At 37.2% G+C, this 17,302-nt stretch overlaps 1 protein-coding gene across 1 annotated transcript in view; it reads left to right on the forward strand.

Moving 5' to 3' along the window:
• The window catches only part of LOC127418266 (glypican-3-like), a 188,896-nt gene that overhangs the window by 106,829 nt on the left and 64,765 nt on the right, over positions 1 to 17,302 (forward strand). Inside the window, exons 4-5 of the mRNA XM_051658773.1 lie at positions 7,677 to 7,819; positions 12,741 to 12,866. Coding sequence (XP_051514733.1) covers positions 7,677 to 7,819; positions 12,741 to 12,866 — 269 coding nt within the window. The remainder of the gene's footprint in view (positions 1 to 7,676; positions 7,820 to 12,740; positions 12,867 to 17,302) is intronic.

A 17,302-nucleotide genomic window follows, 5' to 3' on the forward strand; every position in this document is an offset into this window, starting at 1 on the left:
ACTGTACTGTCTATGTAACGGGATGTTGTGTGTGACCGAGACTGTAAGAGTGCCTTGAGTTTGTAGTTAGAGTGCATGTGTGTAGGTTTGGGACCTTTCCATACATACACAATTTCTCTTTGAAAGATAATGCTGCACTAGAGTCCTTGGTTTGGTTAAACTGCAGTAAGATTCGCCTTTTGTTAAAAAAAATCAATCAGAGACTTCATGAAATCTGTAGCATTCTTCTTTCCTATGTGTTTTTATCTATGTGTGTGTCTTTCTTTTTATGGGAGCTGTGCTGGTGGAAAATTAATTTCATCCGATTTGTGCTCCCATTCTTTCTCTCTTTTCCCGTCACTTCTCAGTGATCAACAGCTGTCGACCCAGATTTAAAGGACATGTCATGGGGAGAGCGACCAATTAGACCGGAGAGTTTTTGAGCGTTTTGAGTTGTAAAGTGCAGTCTATAGGGCTGATCTGAGCTTGACAGTGATTTTCCCTGTGTAACCTGTGGAATGAATTGAAGGAAGACTGACATTTGATGCAGTCCACATTGAAAACAGGGATTCAAAATCTTGTTTTGGGATTTAAATAAATAAAAATAAAACAAAGAATTATTATTTTTTTTATTTTTTTACTTAAAGTAGAAGAATGAATATTTAGGATTCTGCACTATTTTTTAGGTCACTATCCAATAAGTGAATGTGTAACAGTAGCCATGTTAAAGGAGAGTTCACCCAAAATTGAAAATGCTCTCATCATTTTTTCACCTTCGTGTCGTTTCAAACCTGTATGACTTACTTTCTTCTGTTGAACACAAAAGGAGATGTCAGGCAGAATGACAGCCTCAGTCACCATTCACTTCCATTGCATCTTTCTCCATACAATGTACTATTCCTTCAACTCCTTTGTCCAAAAGGTCAGATTTCCTTGCTTCCATTAAAGCCTTGAGAATGTCTTTGGGACATTCTCAAACCATGCTTTGATAACATGGATCATCAGGTTTTGCACAAAATTGTGGAATACATGCTACCTTGAGTGCATGCTATCATTTAAGCAAAAGGGCGGCATACCAAATACTAAAAAATTCTGAAATACATGTACATTATTTAATTCAGGTATCACTCAATTTATGCTACTGATAATATAATTTTTAATTAGAAAAATGCTAAATAGAAGCATTTTAACAAGTGGCCTTCACTGTATGTGTCAAAAGGCCTCTGCTAAGCCAAAGGTGTCTGCGTAAATGGTTTTTAAATGTTCTTCATCCTGTTGAATTTAGCACACCTTTTGAAGTTTCTGTAATGATTCTTTTTGTATATTAATCTAATTCTGTTGTTAAACCATGATAGCACATGTGCGATGCCGGGAAGAGCCCTATGGCCATGCTCTATCTCCAGTGTGATACCTCACTCATCAAATCTCTCATTGAATGTGCTTTTTCTCTTTTCATTCTTCCTTTAAAGTGCCCCCACCCCACCCCGCTCTGTAAAAAAATGCATGATTTATGAAGCACTATTTTTAACAGTTACTGAGCAGAAGTGAGGGAGAAATGGTGACAAAAGAGAGAGAGAGAGAGTGGGAGAAGAAGAGAAAGAGAAAGTATCAAAATATCAGGTCAGAATAGAAGGATTATTGTTTTGACTGATTAACTTATATACCATAAGTTATCATAAGTACAGTTTTCTCATAGACACTGAAGGAGGGACCCAGAGCCATATTTAGTGAACTGAATATCACAGAGACATTAGGGTGGACTATTTTGACTTGGGCCAGTAAGCAACACCTTAGCAACCACATAGCAATTGCCTGACAACCACCAACATAACCAAGCAAAGCAATAAGCAATTATCATGCTTCATGTTGTTTCTAACAATGCTCCTTAAAGTGTGCTAAAATCACTGTGATGCACAACCTCTTATTGACTTATTGCTTTTGTAAACCAATAGAAAACACAGCTTTATTAACAAAGGTACATTGATGCTGTCGATTGCATGTAAGATTGTTTTTATGTGTATGCAAGTGGTTGTGTCTTGCCATGTACTCCTAACACTCATTTTAGGAGTGTGTGAGTGTAACAGGAGCCAGCTGGTATGTAGCTGTGCAGTATGTAAACCTCACTCCCCTGGCCTGGCGACTGATACTAGACGCTGTATCCTTTAGCCTCCTCGTTAGCACGCCCACCTCTCATGCCGGAGATGCCGGTTTGAATCCCACTCGAAGCGGGTCAAGGAGGACTGGTTACATGAGGTACAGATAAAAGGCATTGGATATTTAAAGAATCTCTTATCTCTGTTTTACAATTAGCCAGCACATCCTCTGCTGCCTGCCTGACATTAATACCCCTCTAATGAGAGAAACAATCACACACACTCTCACATGCACAAACCCATGCTATACTCCTGTGCCACAGCTCCCCAGAGGGCCCCAGATACATACACACACACAAACAAACACTAAGACACCCAATCACATTAATCAAGGCCGCAGGGATGTAAGACCCACTACACAGAGTAAATTACAACAGGAAAGAGCCATACTTCAGACTGGCCACTAATGATTTCCCATGAGCACACACCAAAGGGAGCATTAGGGAAAGTGTGTGTGGAAGTCTGGGATTAGGCTGGATTGTGTGCATGGAAAGTTGCCATTGATAGTTCAGTTACAGTAGCATCCACTGGGTTGAGTGTGTTAACATGAATTTACGAGAGCGTTTGAGCGAGAGAGCAGAATTGAGTGAGTAAAGAAGACATAGGATTTCACTAAACAGTTATGGCACTTTTGCACATGCCGTGTCTATGGGGTGCTAGGAATTCAAAAAGAATTTATGCAGCAACTTATGGTAAAGTTCCTATAAGGTTGTGCAGGGGCTCAAGTGAATCAGTGAATCATTTATGTGAACTAGTTAATTTACATGATCGACAAACAAACTGACTTACTAACATGAATTGTAGTTCTCAACAATCATATTTATAAGTGAATTGTTTATTGTAACAGGTTCATAAAGATAATCAAAAGAACCGATTCAGTTAAATGATTTGGATTTTCCCAGTGCTACATATGACAGAGGACGTTTTAGGTGAGCGCATTTGATTCCTCCTTCGGCTCCTTTGCTGCTTTCACAATAAAATGTAAAAATGTAGTATTTTGTGATGCTGCAGCACTACTCTTTGGAAAATGTAGCTTGTTACTGGAAAAAGTTCACTAATAATAATAGTGGAGCTACTGTCACGTTACTGAAAAATGTTAACTTAGCATCAAAACTTTTAGTTAGTGTCTCCCCAAGGAAGGCGTCAGCACAATCACAGCTCATTTTCTATGTAACTTAGGCTCATTATAGATTCGCCTTATTCACAAAACACAGCACTATTTGCCAGGCACAATAAACTTCTCGCTATTACAGCCCATGGAAAGCAAGTGGTAAATTGAATTTTATTAAGGAATATTTCATCCAAAAATGAAAATTCTCTCATAATTTACTCACACTCATGCCATCCCAGATGTGTATGACTTTCTTTCTTTAGCAGAACACAAACAAAGGTTTTAAGAAGAATATCTCAGCTCTGTAAGTCCATTCAATGCAAGTGAAGTAACCAGAACTTTGAAGCTAAAAAAATCACATAAAGTCCGCATAAAAGGAATCCACACGACTCCAGTGGATGAATCCATATCTACAGAAGCAATATAATAGGTGTGGGTGAGAAACAGATATTTAGAGTATTTAAGTCCTTTTTTACTATAAATCTCCATTTTCACTTTCACTTCCACATTATTTTTATTTATTTTTTTGGTGATATACATTCCTCGTGCATATCACCATCTACTGGTCAGGACTGGTAAAAGGTGGAAATTTATAGTGAAAAAGGAAGAGAGAATTTTCTTTCTGGGTGAACTATTCCTTTGAATAGTGATTTAAAGATTAATTAAATTATTTTATAGTTTCTTAACAATTTTATTACATAATTATTTATTTAAATATTTTATGATTTTATTTTTTTGTAATTTGGCCCACAGTACATGAGAACCAATAACGTTCAATGTTATTGTCATCCAACTTGTGCCATAGGTACCATATTTGATTTGAGAGCTTTTCCTTTTTGGGTGAACTTTCCTGAACACAAATGTTTTTGTATATTTTCTATTGATCATGGCAGCAGTAATTCATCAAATGATGAAGATACGTTTATAATATATACACTCACACTGCAGTCTACCGCACCACTTTTGACACTTTTGAAGGTTTCTGGATCAAAACTGTATCTGAAACTGCCCTCTATCCACTATATAGTGCACTATTTCGAGTGTCCCCATTTTGAAGGAGTGTCTGAATTCTGAGTGAGCCACTCGTTCCCTACTTTTGTTCACTCATTCTTACCCACAGTTCACTCTAATTTCGAGTGTACATTTGATGTACACTCAACAACGGTTAATTGCCCACAATCCACCACGGGGAAGACGGACCAGCTGGGAGTTTACTGCTTCCTTCACTCCTGCAATTTTTTATTTCATGCTGAATGTAGTAAATTACTTTTTGACAAAGCATTTCTAGAGAGGCAAAACATACAGATACATTTTAAAATGTACTCTTTATTTGATAAAATGTGTTTACTCTTTATATTAACATACAGTATATATTAAAAATGACAAACAGAATGAAGATTTGTTGTATTAATATATTATTTAATAAGAATAACAAGGCCCAAGTATTTTAAAAGTGCATATCTGAGTTTGTTTCTGTGACAGCCCCAGAGCTCCGACACTCGGTGTATACGTCAGCGGCCGAATTCACTCACTCATTTCGTTCACTCACTGCTGAGATATTGTGCACTAACTGCCATTCACTATATAGGAAATAGTGAGTGAGTGAACGAGTGAATGATTTCGGACATAGCCACTCTCTTCACCATATGATCGACTCGCGCCCGCACATCTCTCACACGCATGCCTAGTGCCCCTCTCTGTGCAAGCGCAGAAATGCTGTCTGTTCGCGCTCCAGCTGTCAATCACGCGAACGGCAGAGCAACAGGCATTTACACTTAACTTGGATGTTTACATGGATTTATATAGTTAATCTGCCCAAAGTAGCTGCAATAGTTTCCAGTAAATGTGTAAATACTGCTCATGACATGCGAGACACGGGACAAAGTGCACTGATATTGCTGCACTGATTAAAAAATATACACTTAAAAACAAATGTCATAAGAGCCCAGTTACATTATCACCCTGAAATGACCATCATATTACATAGAAAAGCCAGTGTTAGCATTAGAGCCAAAACTTACCTCAGTGTGCTGCCTTAAATTGATGCTGAGATTTTAATCTTGAAATATCAGCTTGTCTTGGTGTTAAATGAAGGCATTACATGACGAAACTATTATTTTTTTCACTGTGCGGAGCGAAGAAATTGTTTCACTTTGAAGAGTTTGATGCTGCAGCAGTGATGACTTGAGTGACAGTCTGTGACAGCGCTCGCAGCTGTGTGAACTTCCGTTCTCGTAAAAGTCCCATTCAATAATCTCTAAATAAATTACACATGAACTAAAATTAAAGGTGCAGTTTACAAGATTCAGAAACCCTTGTTATTAATGATACCTGTGGCCGTTAAGTGAACTGCAGCCAGCTACATGTTGCTCGTGCTCGCGCTCGTGCTCACACACCATAGGGATGCAAGCGAGCGAGCATCGGCCAAAACAATGACGTAACGTTCAAAGAGACTGAACGTGATTCACCAGCATCATGCTGACAGATGAAGCAGCATAATTAAAATTACACAGTTATGATTATTTTACTACAAACTTTGAGACTAAAACTACTTATCAGCTAACATAGCATACTGATACACACATACAGCTACATACCACCGAACTATACCAGACAGTTTACTGTTGCACTGCACTGTTATGTTGCACTATTGTATGTTTTGTACGTCATATGTTGTAATACGATCAAGAAACCAGCATATTTGCTTAAATTTATCCTGTATACCTGACTTTTAGTATAAAGAGAAGATCATTGAAATTATTTGAAAGTTATGAAGCAAGGTAGCTTGCAATTCGTCAGCATTAGCAGGCAAGATCAAGTTAGCTAAAATTACACAGATCAATACTTATGGCACCATATTTCACATGCTTTGCAGTTATATAAGCTTACCTGTCTAATAAGTAGTACGCCAATTCAGGGTCAGTTTTGATCCCCAAAACTGAACGAAGGTCCCTCCAGGAATCAAATGCCCTGCCGATGTTCACTCTAGTTTTCGCTCGACCTCGATCACGTTCCCACTTAGCCAGACGGGATTCAGTAAAAGGCTCTCGGGAGCGCGCATAAATGTCACATCCTTTGGATTTTCCCGGCAAAACCGACCCGCTCCCTTTGCATGAAAATCCGTCTACAGGCTTTAATAGGCAACCTAGGTAGTCCGGGAAGGGCTCATTTTTTAAGTTAATTTTTGTTTTTTTCAAAAAGTTACTCAAGTAAATGTAACGGTGTAAATGTAGCACGTTACTGCCCACCTCTGGCTAAAACAATGCAGACAACGGGTGCACAGAAACCATGCAGTCAGTGTGCTCAATTTACTCCTTAGTGAATTTCCTTCAGAAAGTGAGCAAGAAAAATTGAAAACCGATAGAGAGAGAGCTAGAAAAAGAAGTGTTGCAGTGCTCTAATATGTTGCCTCAGGATTGCATTAGTGTCAGAATGCTCTAATCTTACAACTTTTGTCTCTGTCTCGTTCTCTCTTTCACTCTTTCTCTTAATCTCTTTCTCACTTTGTTGCTCTCTCTCTCACACACACACACTTACACTCATCAACACTATCTGTTTATCCTCCCCAGGGATTTTTGCTAAAAAGAGCTTCTACTGATCTACACTGATAATCATGTCATTTAACTTAAACAACAATTTGTTGGTTTGACTGTTTGTCCATGTGTGTGTGTGTATGTGCAAATTTTGTGAATGATTGTAAGTGGATCTAATCCCCCATACATTGTGTATTAGAACACGTTAAAAGTTTATACATATTTGCTATGGTCGGTAAGTCGTAGCGTCCGATTCTGCGGCCGTCCCCAGCCACATGAAGAAGACGTCCTTGCTCTATTGATCTCCTTTCTCCGATCCCATCAGAATTCCAGATTCTGTTTACCTAGATGCACACATTCATTCATGAACAACCAGGCACAATACGCCACCAGCATTACACCACAAAATTAAGCCCTGGACCAGCCCCCATGGGAAATTAAACCAGTGACAAACAATTAAACCGCAAGCAAAACATTAACAGGCATTTGCAATTTATTGCACCTGAAAGAATGGCAAGACTCCATTATCTCACACACCCAGCGCGAGAGTGGGGCATGATTATAATTGTGTTGTCCCATACAAAAACAATAGCATTTTGCTGTATGCGAAGGGGAATGAGAGCCTTGTTTACTCTCACTAGACTGTGAAGGGCTATGATTATTGAAAGAGTGTCTGGCAAACCCAACAATGCCTCGTTTTGTTATGTAAATTCTTTTGTCATCAAACTCGAACAAACAAACAAGAGGCAAACACGGCACCATCATGCAGACAATTAGCTGAATTGGGTGGAAGTTTTGCATGGACAGTTTGTCTCATTAATTTCTTTCTCAGCTGGACATCTGCCAAAACTGTGTCCAAGAGTGATCAAATTTAACCTTTGAATCTTCTCCGTTTTACAGGTGAGCGGTATATGTGTGCATGCACCCCCACGTGTATCTCGAGCCGTGGCACTGTCGACAGAACACACATCTGCCTCACCGCTGCCCCACAGCCGTTCAACAGTGAACTTTGACCCGGATGAGACCCTCTTCGAAAGACGCAGGTAAAATCATGGAGTTGTGAATGAAATGAGTGAAAAGATTTAAAGAGATATCTTGGGTGATTAGTTATTAATAGTTGTTTGTTATTCACACACTATAAAAAAAAAATTAAAAAAAACTTGTTCCCACTTTATATAAGGTGTTTTTAAAGGTGCGCTCAGTAGTTTTTGAAGTATGTCGAAGTAGCTTACAATGGCTTACAGTGACACCTAGTGGCCTGGAAGCTGCATCATTCAAACACAGTAGTTTTCAGTTACCAATGCCATTGTAGAAATTCACTATGCACAATCTTCCATGATTAATTGAATCCATTAATGAAAGTGTCCAATAACAGGGCAGTTACTAAGATTAAGTGACTAGTATTCAGCTGGTCATGTGATGTTTACATGGATGCCCCCATGAGGCGTCCCTGCCCCATGTAGAATAAAATAGTTTTTTTAAGGTAACTGATATGACTGAACCCTTCATCTCACATGAGTGGTCATGATTTTATATATATGTTTCAAAATAACTATTCATTTCTTTAGAAGTAAAACTTTTTTAAATGAGGGAAAAAAAAAAATACTGAGTGCATTTTTAACTACGATGTACTGAAGCATTTGATACAATGTACTTATTACGTACCAATGTGTTGTTGCATTGTACTTACATTTAAAGTACATGCATTTAATTACATTTGTAGTTACACTGTTAACCTTACCCCAATCTTGCTAGAATTTTGCAGAACAACATGTAGTTACACAGTATACTGTATATATTGTCTTGTATGTAATTTAATGTTAGTACATAGTTGTTAAATACACCTAATATAAAGTGTGACCTGTTGTCAGTTAACCTAAATGTACTTCATCTATTCTGTATCATCTAATCTAAATGTACTAGTTTATTTTCGAGTAAAAGAAACTTGACTACACTAGACTACACCAATGAAAGAAATTTAAAGGCATAGTTAAAAAAAATAAATAAATAGCTGACATTGTTACTGAGCAGAAACAGTATATGAAGATGCCCTGACTGTTCTCTTTATCCTCTTAAAAATGACATTTAGCAGCTGAATGTACTCACATTCCTGTTTGATTTGAATCTCTTGAGAGTCCTCAAGTGCTCTAAACACTCCAACACTACAAGTTTGCAAAGCACTGCTGCTAAAGAACTGACAGCAAGTCAATCCCTTGAAAAGCTAATGATTGAATAATAGATGTCAGGAATAAGAATCGTTGCCACCCACAATGCATTTCTCATGCATCTCTTTATACTATGTTCGGAGTGCATTGAGACATTTTAATAGATAACTCTTCACTTCACCACCTCTGAAATACCTACTTTCTCTCTTACTCTGTCTCTGTCACACACTTTTCCTTCATGATTATTTATTTTAATATGTGTAGACTATTACTGACATTTCAGTAGTCTTGCAACCAAATGGTCAAGAGTTGCTTGGTTAGCATGGTCCAGTTAGCCCCTGCTGGTAGATATTTTAACTACACCATTTGGCTGCAAAAAGCATTTTTCTCTATTGACGGCCATTCAAAAGTAGCTACGTAATAAAAATTGTTGGCAAGCAACATGTAAACTGCAAGACGTATTTCATTATGTTGTAGTAGATGTTTTACTAGTGCCGATTCTGTATGGCGGGTCTCTCTTGAGAATGAGTGATGCTGTGTGTTTAGGTGAGTGACTGAGTCATTGAGGGTGGAAATATTTACATGAGTTGTGAAATGGAGTGTGTATTTAGGTGGGTAGTTGAGTGTGTTTGTTTAGACTGATGGTGACAGAGAGAGGCTCATTAACACAGGCTTTGTCTCCTGCCGTGACAGTGACATTGAGTTGCCTTCTGCCTGCTCTGTCCTGTGAGTTCCACTCGTCTTCGCTCTGATGAACAGATGAGAGTGGCCGAGCCAACACAGCAGACTGTTTCTTCTCTAGCTTCATGTCAATTAACAGTCAAATTGTCTCAAATCAACATAGCATGACAGAAAACGAGATGTAATTGATATAGTATAGATCACGTTTCACACTGTGTTTGACCCTCCAATTTTCTTTTAATTTTCAAATTTATATAACTTCATTCACTTCACTTCTTTCGTTCCTCCCATTTCTCTAATTTTTTTTTTCGAAATTTCTAGTATTTTGGAGCCATCAACTCTTTTGAAAGCAATAGTTCACCCAAAAATGAAAATTCTGTCATAATTTTGTTCCAAACATGTATGCTGTTATTTTGTCCAAGGAACATAAAATGAGAATTTTGAAACAGCTCTTTACCATACAACAACACTCTCAGAAAAAAGGTACAATTAAAGGTGCAAAGCCATTACTGGGGTGTTACCCCTTTTTTGGGTACCATTAAGTCAAGTCAAGTCAAATTTATTTGTATAGTGCTTTTCACAACAGGCGTTGTTTCAATAATAATTATAATAATTTTCTTTATTTATCACACATTATACATTTGCACATATACAGTGAAATTCTTCTTTTTCACATATCCCAGCCAGGCTGGGGTCAGAGTGCAGGGTCAGCCATGATACGGCACCCCTGGAGCAGATAGGGTCAAGGGCCTTGCTCAAGGGACCAACAGTGGCATCTTGGTGGTGCTGGGGCTTGAACCCCCAACCTTCTGATCAGTAACCCAGAGCCTTAACTGCTGAGCCACCACTGCCCCAATGCAGCTGTACATGAAACAACGCCGTTCCCAGAGGAACAAAACAAATAAATGTACATTTAAAGGTATGCAATAGGTACTTGGGTACAATCATGTACATAAATTAGTTATACATTTTAACTAGAGGTACAAAAAAGGTCCCCATGAAGGTACCACTACCCTAGTGAAAGCCCTAGTACCTTAAACAGTAACTTTTCTTCTGAGAGAGAACAGTTCATAATGTCTATGTTCGCAAGCTCACAAAAGAACAAAAAACACCAAAAAAGCATAATAAAAGAGCTCCATATGACCCATGAATTGTATTCCTAGTATTCTGAAGCCATTTGATAGCTTTGTGTAATGAACAGACCGAAATGATGTCATTATTTACTCACAGTCTTCCTCTCCGATGCAGCTCTCAAATCAAATATGGTGCCTATGGCGCAAGTTGGATGACAACATCAAACATCATTGGTTCTCATGTACTGAGGGCCAAATTACTAAAAGTAAAATATTTAAATATTTAAATAAATAATTAAATGCATAATAAAATCGTTAAGAAACTATAAAATCATTAAATTAATCATTAAATCACTATTCAAAGGAATAGTTCACCCAAAAATTGGAATTCTCTCATGCCATCCCAGATGTGTATGACTTTCTTCTTCTGAAAACAAATGAAGATTTTTAGAATAATATCTCAGCTCTGTAGGTCCATACAATGCAAGTAAATGGTGGCCAGAACTTTGAAACTCCAAAAAGCATATAAAATCAGCATAAAAGTAATCCAGTGGTTAAATCCATGTCTTCAGAAGCGATATGATAGGTATGGGTGAGAAACAGATTGCTATATGTAACTTTTACTATAAATCTCCACCTCTGACCAGCCCCAACCAGTAGGTGGCAATGTGTAAAAAAAATTTTAAAAAAAGGAAGAAAGCGAAAATGAAAGTGGAGCTCTATCATAAAAAGAACTTCTACAGTATATTGATCTGTTTCTCACCCACACCTTTTAAATCACTTTAGAAGATATGGATTAAGCCACTGGAGTTTATGGATTACTTTTATGCAGCCTTTATATGCTTTTTGAAGTTTTAAAGATTCACTTGCATTGTGTGGACCTACAGAGCTGAGATATTCTTCTAAAAATTATTGTTTGTTTTCTGCAGAAGGAAGTCATACACATCTGGGATGGCCTGATGGTGAGTAAATAATGAGAGTAATTTTTGGATGAACTATTTCTTTGAATCAATAAATGTCCCTTGTATTTCATTTTAGTACTAATATTCATCCATTTTCATTTTAGACATATCTTTGGGTTAGGTTATCATTTCATTTTCATTTAATTATGTATTTAATTACATTTATACAATATATGTACTATATTTATACAGCATATAATATATTAGGGCTGTCAGTAGATTAATCTAATCATTTTTCATAGTTAATTGCGATTAATCTCAGATTTTATAAGTAGTACAATTTGACTCTATACATACTTATTTCCTATCATAATGCATTTATTTGTTCTTTGGGAAGAACAACACAATAGAACAAATCAATACAGTATGTAACAAAAATGCTTTATTAACATTTTCCAAACTCCACAGTATAAAGATGGAAATTCACTAAAATAGCTCCAGTTCGAATAACATTAAACATTTCCCAAAGTCTAAGTGGGATGTTGACTGATTAAAAGAACTAGTATTCATTGCAATGCGCATTAAACCCTCATTTAATATTAATCAGTCGTCAGGCTGTCTTTTCACTTTAGATATGGAATGCACATTTGTTTCAGGCCAGTGCATCAAGTGCTGCATTGAACTCAATATGAAAAGCGTGTGTTGTTCTGCTTTTAGCAGTGGCACTTCCAGTATAAAGATAATTCATCTGAACTGTCTGGTGGTCATTAGCTGACATTTCAAAAGCCCGGTTGCAATGGGTACAAAGTTGAAATTATATTACATTTGAGCAGAGCGTCAATAGTGAGGAAAAACTAGCTGCGTGCTTAAATTAACACTCTAAACACTGCAAATTAATTGCATGTGTTAACGCTGATAGATATATATATATATGCTATGTGAGAAAATAACAGCATTCAGGTTTGGAACGACATGAAGGTGAGCAAATGATGACAGAATCATAATTTTTTTTAGTGAACTACTCCTTTAATCTCTTTTCTTTTTGCTTGTCATCTAATTTCATTTGACTTTATTTCTATCCAACAGGCTTCTTCACTCTCTTTTTCTTTATACTTTTCTTAATTTTCTCTCTGTCTCTTGCAGGGAGTTTATCTCAGGTCTGAGGGGCTTCAATCAGTTCTACAGTGGGCTTGGAGAAGCTTTGTGCAGTAAAGAACCAGCAGCACTCAACAGCTCCCTCTGCTGGAACGGACAGGAGATGACAGACAAGTGAGTAGTTCATCGGTTGCGGCAGTACTGTTGACCACATACTACTAATACAGTATTCTTCCATTTTAGAATCCCATCTGATATTTTAGCAATAAGGTACAACAGATAACTTGTGTATTAAGGACTGTTGGATACAATATTCATAATATAGCACAGCCTCAAGGCCTTATTGCATTTTTAAAATGGCATCTACATAATACAAATATTACTACTATACAATGTATTTTACAGTGGTTGGAATGCTGTAGGCTATTAACCAATCAACATCAATGACCATATTATGATCTGTTTTATAATATAACCTAAGTTATTTCAGAATGGAAGAGGCTTTTATCCCTCTATGACTCACACACACTGTCTCTATTGTTTTTATTCTGACAGTTTTAACTAAGTGGGTAAAAGTAGCATATATTACAATAGAATCAGCCTCCTAAATGCTTTCCAATATTACTACAATCTCAAAATGGCCCTGAAGAGACATATTGCCCCCGAGCTTGTCACAAATCTTGAAGTCTAAAAAGCTTTCTGAATAAAAACTGAGACAGCATAAGTGGCTGAGCGGATGGTTTTGTGTGTGTATCTAATGAGTTTGGCCGACTCCAGTTCTAGCTGACAGGCAAAAGGGCGTGAATTGTGATGTGGGCAGTGTGGGGTACGTCAGGTGGTTTGTAGGCTATCCTGTGCTTGGTTAATTGCTCCTTTTGATTGTTCGCACTATGGCTGCTTGTGCCTGGCTCTCCATATGCCCTTTGGAAACCAATATAGAATTTACCATAGTTCTGTTCACCATGTGCCTGGTGATTCTGTCCCATAACTCTCCCACTATCTTGCAGTCCAAATCAAGTTAATGTTGGCAACAGAAAATAAATCTGTGCATCCCTGACCCAAACAGAAGAGCTTTAAGAGCTGCAATATCTCATCCTAATGATTTTTTAATATTGTCTCAAAACTGAAGCCCTAGTTTCGCAAATGCTAGTAATTTGTATACGCGTGTGCTTTTTCTTATTCGTGTCCTCATAATGTCCTCTCTCGCCCTGTCTGTTTGGTGTATCTAACTGTCTCATCACAGTTGAGTGTGCATGTCTATCTATGAGCTTCATAGGCAGTATACGGAGGTAGGAAGGCAACATAGCAAATCCAGCACAGTTCCAGTAGCTCTCAGAGATGGAAATGTGAGCTGTATCTCATCCAAACTTTTTAGATCAAGTCTCCTTCCAGAGCTGAGCCCATTAGTTTTGTTGTCTGAGCACGAACCAAATGCGCTCTACATTAAGTTAAGAAGTCACTGTCAGTTAATTAAGATTTGACGGATGAACTTGCGCTTCAATTGCACTTGTTTATTAAATAACATTGAATCAATTGTTATAAGACTTTCCAATGTTATGGAAGTCATCATGTTTGATGTTTACTTTCATCAATGTCTCAATGATTATAGGCCTTCATGGCTACCGTGAGAAGGAACCCTTTTCACATTTTCGGTTTGGAATGCTGGAATGCCCGTACTGTCGTGGGGTACACATTTTTTAGCTAATGTTATTATGTTATTTTTGCATTTCCATTTGCTTCAACAGCAATAGAAAAAATCACTGTTACATTTCCACAACTTTGCAAAAGAGAGAAAAAAATAGAAAGTAGTGGATAATGGCAGTCAAAAGAGAGAAAGATGCAAAATTTACCCCATCGCAGCAGTGGGGACTATCTGTATTTTATTTATTTTGTATTTATTTTATTTTGTTATTAATACCAGGGTATACAGAGAAACAGTCATGTTCCAGAAGTAAAAATCCAATTCGTGTTTTCCAATAGGCGAATAATTTTTTCATGAAAACTTTTAATTGTTAATGGACGGTATATGCTTTTGTTACAGCCATCAGTCCACTTTATTTTTACTTAAAAATAAATATTCTGAATTTGTCATTTCAGAAATCATGTTTAACAGCAGAATTCCTCGTTAAATAATACACTACCCATGATCAGGAAGAGAAACACTCCACCAATCAAAGAATCACGGCTAACAAACAAAGTGCAGCAAACATGCCCATCAGCGACCGTCCACTTCCATGATGCACTGTGAATGACACAATCAAGTGGGCCTCCTTACAGTCTCAAACTACTCATACACTAACAGCCAAAAGTTTGGAATAATGTACATATTTTGCTGTTTCAGAAGGAAATTGGTACTTTAATTCACCAAAGTGGCATTCAACTGATCACAAAGTATAGTGAGGACATTACTGATGTAAAAAACAGCACCATCACTATTTGAAAAATTTAATTTTTTATCAAATCTAGACAGGCCCCATTTCCAGCAACCATCACTCCAAAACCTTATCCTTGAGTATTTATGCTAAATTGCTAATTTGGTACTAGAAAATCACTTGCCATTATATCAAACACAGTTGAAAGCTATTTGGTTCGTTAAATGAAGCTTTACATTGTCTTTGTGTTTGTTTTTGAGTTGCCACAGTATGCAATAGACTGGCATGTCTTAAGGTCAATATTAGGTCAAAAATGGCAACAACAAAAATGAAACAGCTTTCTCTAGAAACTAGTCAGTCAGTCATTGTTTTGAGGAATGAAGGCTTGAAATTGCCAAAAAACTGAAGATTTCATACAAAGGTGTCCACTACAGTCTTCAAAGACAAAGGACAACTGGCTCTAACAAGGACAGAAAGAGATGTGGAAGGCCAGATGTACAACTAAACAAGAGGATAAGTACATCAGAGTCTCTAGTTTGAGAAATCGACTCCTCACATGTCCTCAGCTGACAGCTTCATTGAATTCTACCCGCTCAACACCAGTTTCACTTTTGAAACAGAAAAAAAGAGAGAAAAGGTTAGAGTGGGCAAAGAAACATAGACATTGGACAACAGATAATTTGAAAAGAGTGTTATGGATCTTAACCCCACTGGCTTTTGTGGGATCAGCTAGACTGTAATGTGCGTGAGAAGTGCTCGACAAGACAGCCACATCTATGGCAAGTGCTAACAGAAGTGTGGAGTGAGAATGTCACCTGAGTATCTGGACAAACTGACAGCTAGAATGCCAAGGATCTGCAAAGCCGTCATTGCTGCACTTGGAGGATTTTTTGATGAGAAATCTTTGAAGTAGTTTAAGAAGTTCTGAAAAACAAAAATAAAACGAAAACAAAAAAAATTGTAATAGTAATTTTTCACATTATTAATGTCCTGACTATACATTGTGATCAGTTGAATGCCACTTTGGTGAATAAAAGTACCAATTTCTTCCCATAAGAGCAAAATCTGTACATTTTTCCAAACTTTTGGCCGCCAGTGTATATTTGTATATATATCCTAATATTTAGCAATAAAATTTAAATATATAATTTCTGCACTTATCAATAGTTTTATATTTATCCATTGTCTTTAATTCGATTATGTCATTTGCAATGCTTCATGGGATTGTAGTTTATGCCCTCTTGAAAGAAGTTAAATACTTTTGTCTTTTTGTCCAATTTTCAAAAATGTTTGTAATGCCTTGATTCACCTTGGAGCTTGTTGGTTTGTTTCATGGCTTAGAACTTTTTTTGTGGAGGATTTCATGAAATCGCTTTGGAAGTAATTAAGGGGAAAAATATTTCCGGAACCAAGACGGCTGAAAAAGAGGGCGGGCATTGTTGCACTCTATTATAACAAAAACATTTTTATAATTATGAATGTACACTAAATAATAAAATAATTGAAAACATAAAAGATTTGCTAGATATACACTAATAAATTAGTTAGAAACACATCAATGGTTATTCATGCATACAGACAGTATTCATTACTGTAAGCTGTTATGTAAATTAGGCATTTTGAGAGTCACACCTGTTAGTAAATACGGATGTCAATCCCAAACACTGACTGTGTGAACATAGCCTATGTGTCAGAATTACAGCACTATGCATTATTAGGTGCAGCTGTTTGCTCTCCAGTAAGTGCAGCTGAGGAGTGAGTGGGGGTGAAATGGCTTGCTCAGAACAGTATGCTGAACAGTTGGCCTTAGGGGACAGACAGCTGAGTCAGAGGGCTCTCAGGCCCTCAGGAGTTAATTAGGACCCGAGAGAGTGAGAGATAGGGAAAGAGGGAAATAGACAAGGATGAGGGATGATTGGAATAAGGATTCTGTGCCAGAAATGTCTGTTGAATCTCAATGTAATTTCTTGACCGCTAGTGAAATATCATAATTAATTCTGGAATGTGTTCAGACTCATTTTATGCAGAGTATCGAAGATGGAGTACTCTCTCTCACATTCTGTGCTGGGAAGAATGCCATCACAATTATGCCAAAAAATGTCACAATTTATGTGGCCCTGATATATTAAATAGTCAGCCCGAAAAATGTCAAAGCATAAACCTTTAAATAAATGCAGCAGTAAAATAAACACACTGTGCATCTACAACAATATTCCTGTAAATATAAACTATTTCAGA

The sequence above is a fragment of the Myxocyprinus asiaticus genome, chromosome 27 (assembly GCF_019703515.2).
Source record: "Myxocyprinus asiaticus isolate MX2 ecotype Aquarium Trade chromosome 27, UBuf_Myxa_2, whole genome shotgun sequence".
In the NCBI taxonomy this organism is placed as follows: domain Eukaryota; kingdom Metazoa; phylum Chordata; class Actinopteri; order Cypriniformes; family Catostomidae; genus Myxocyprinus; species Myxocyprinus asiaticus.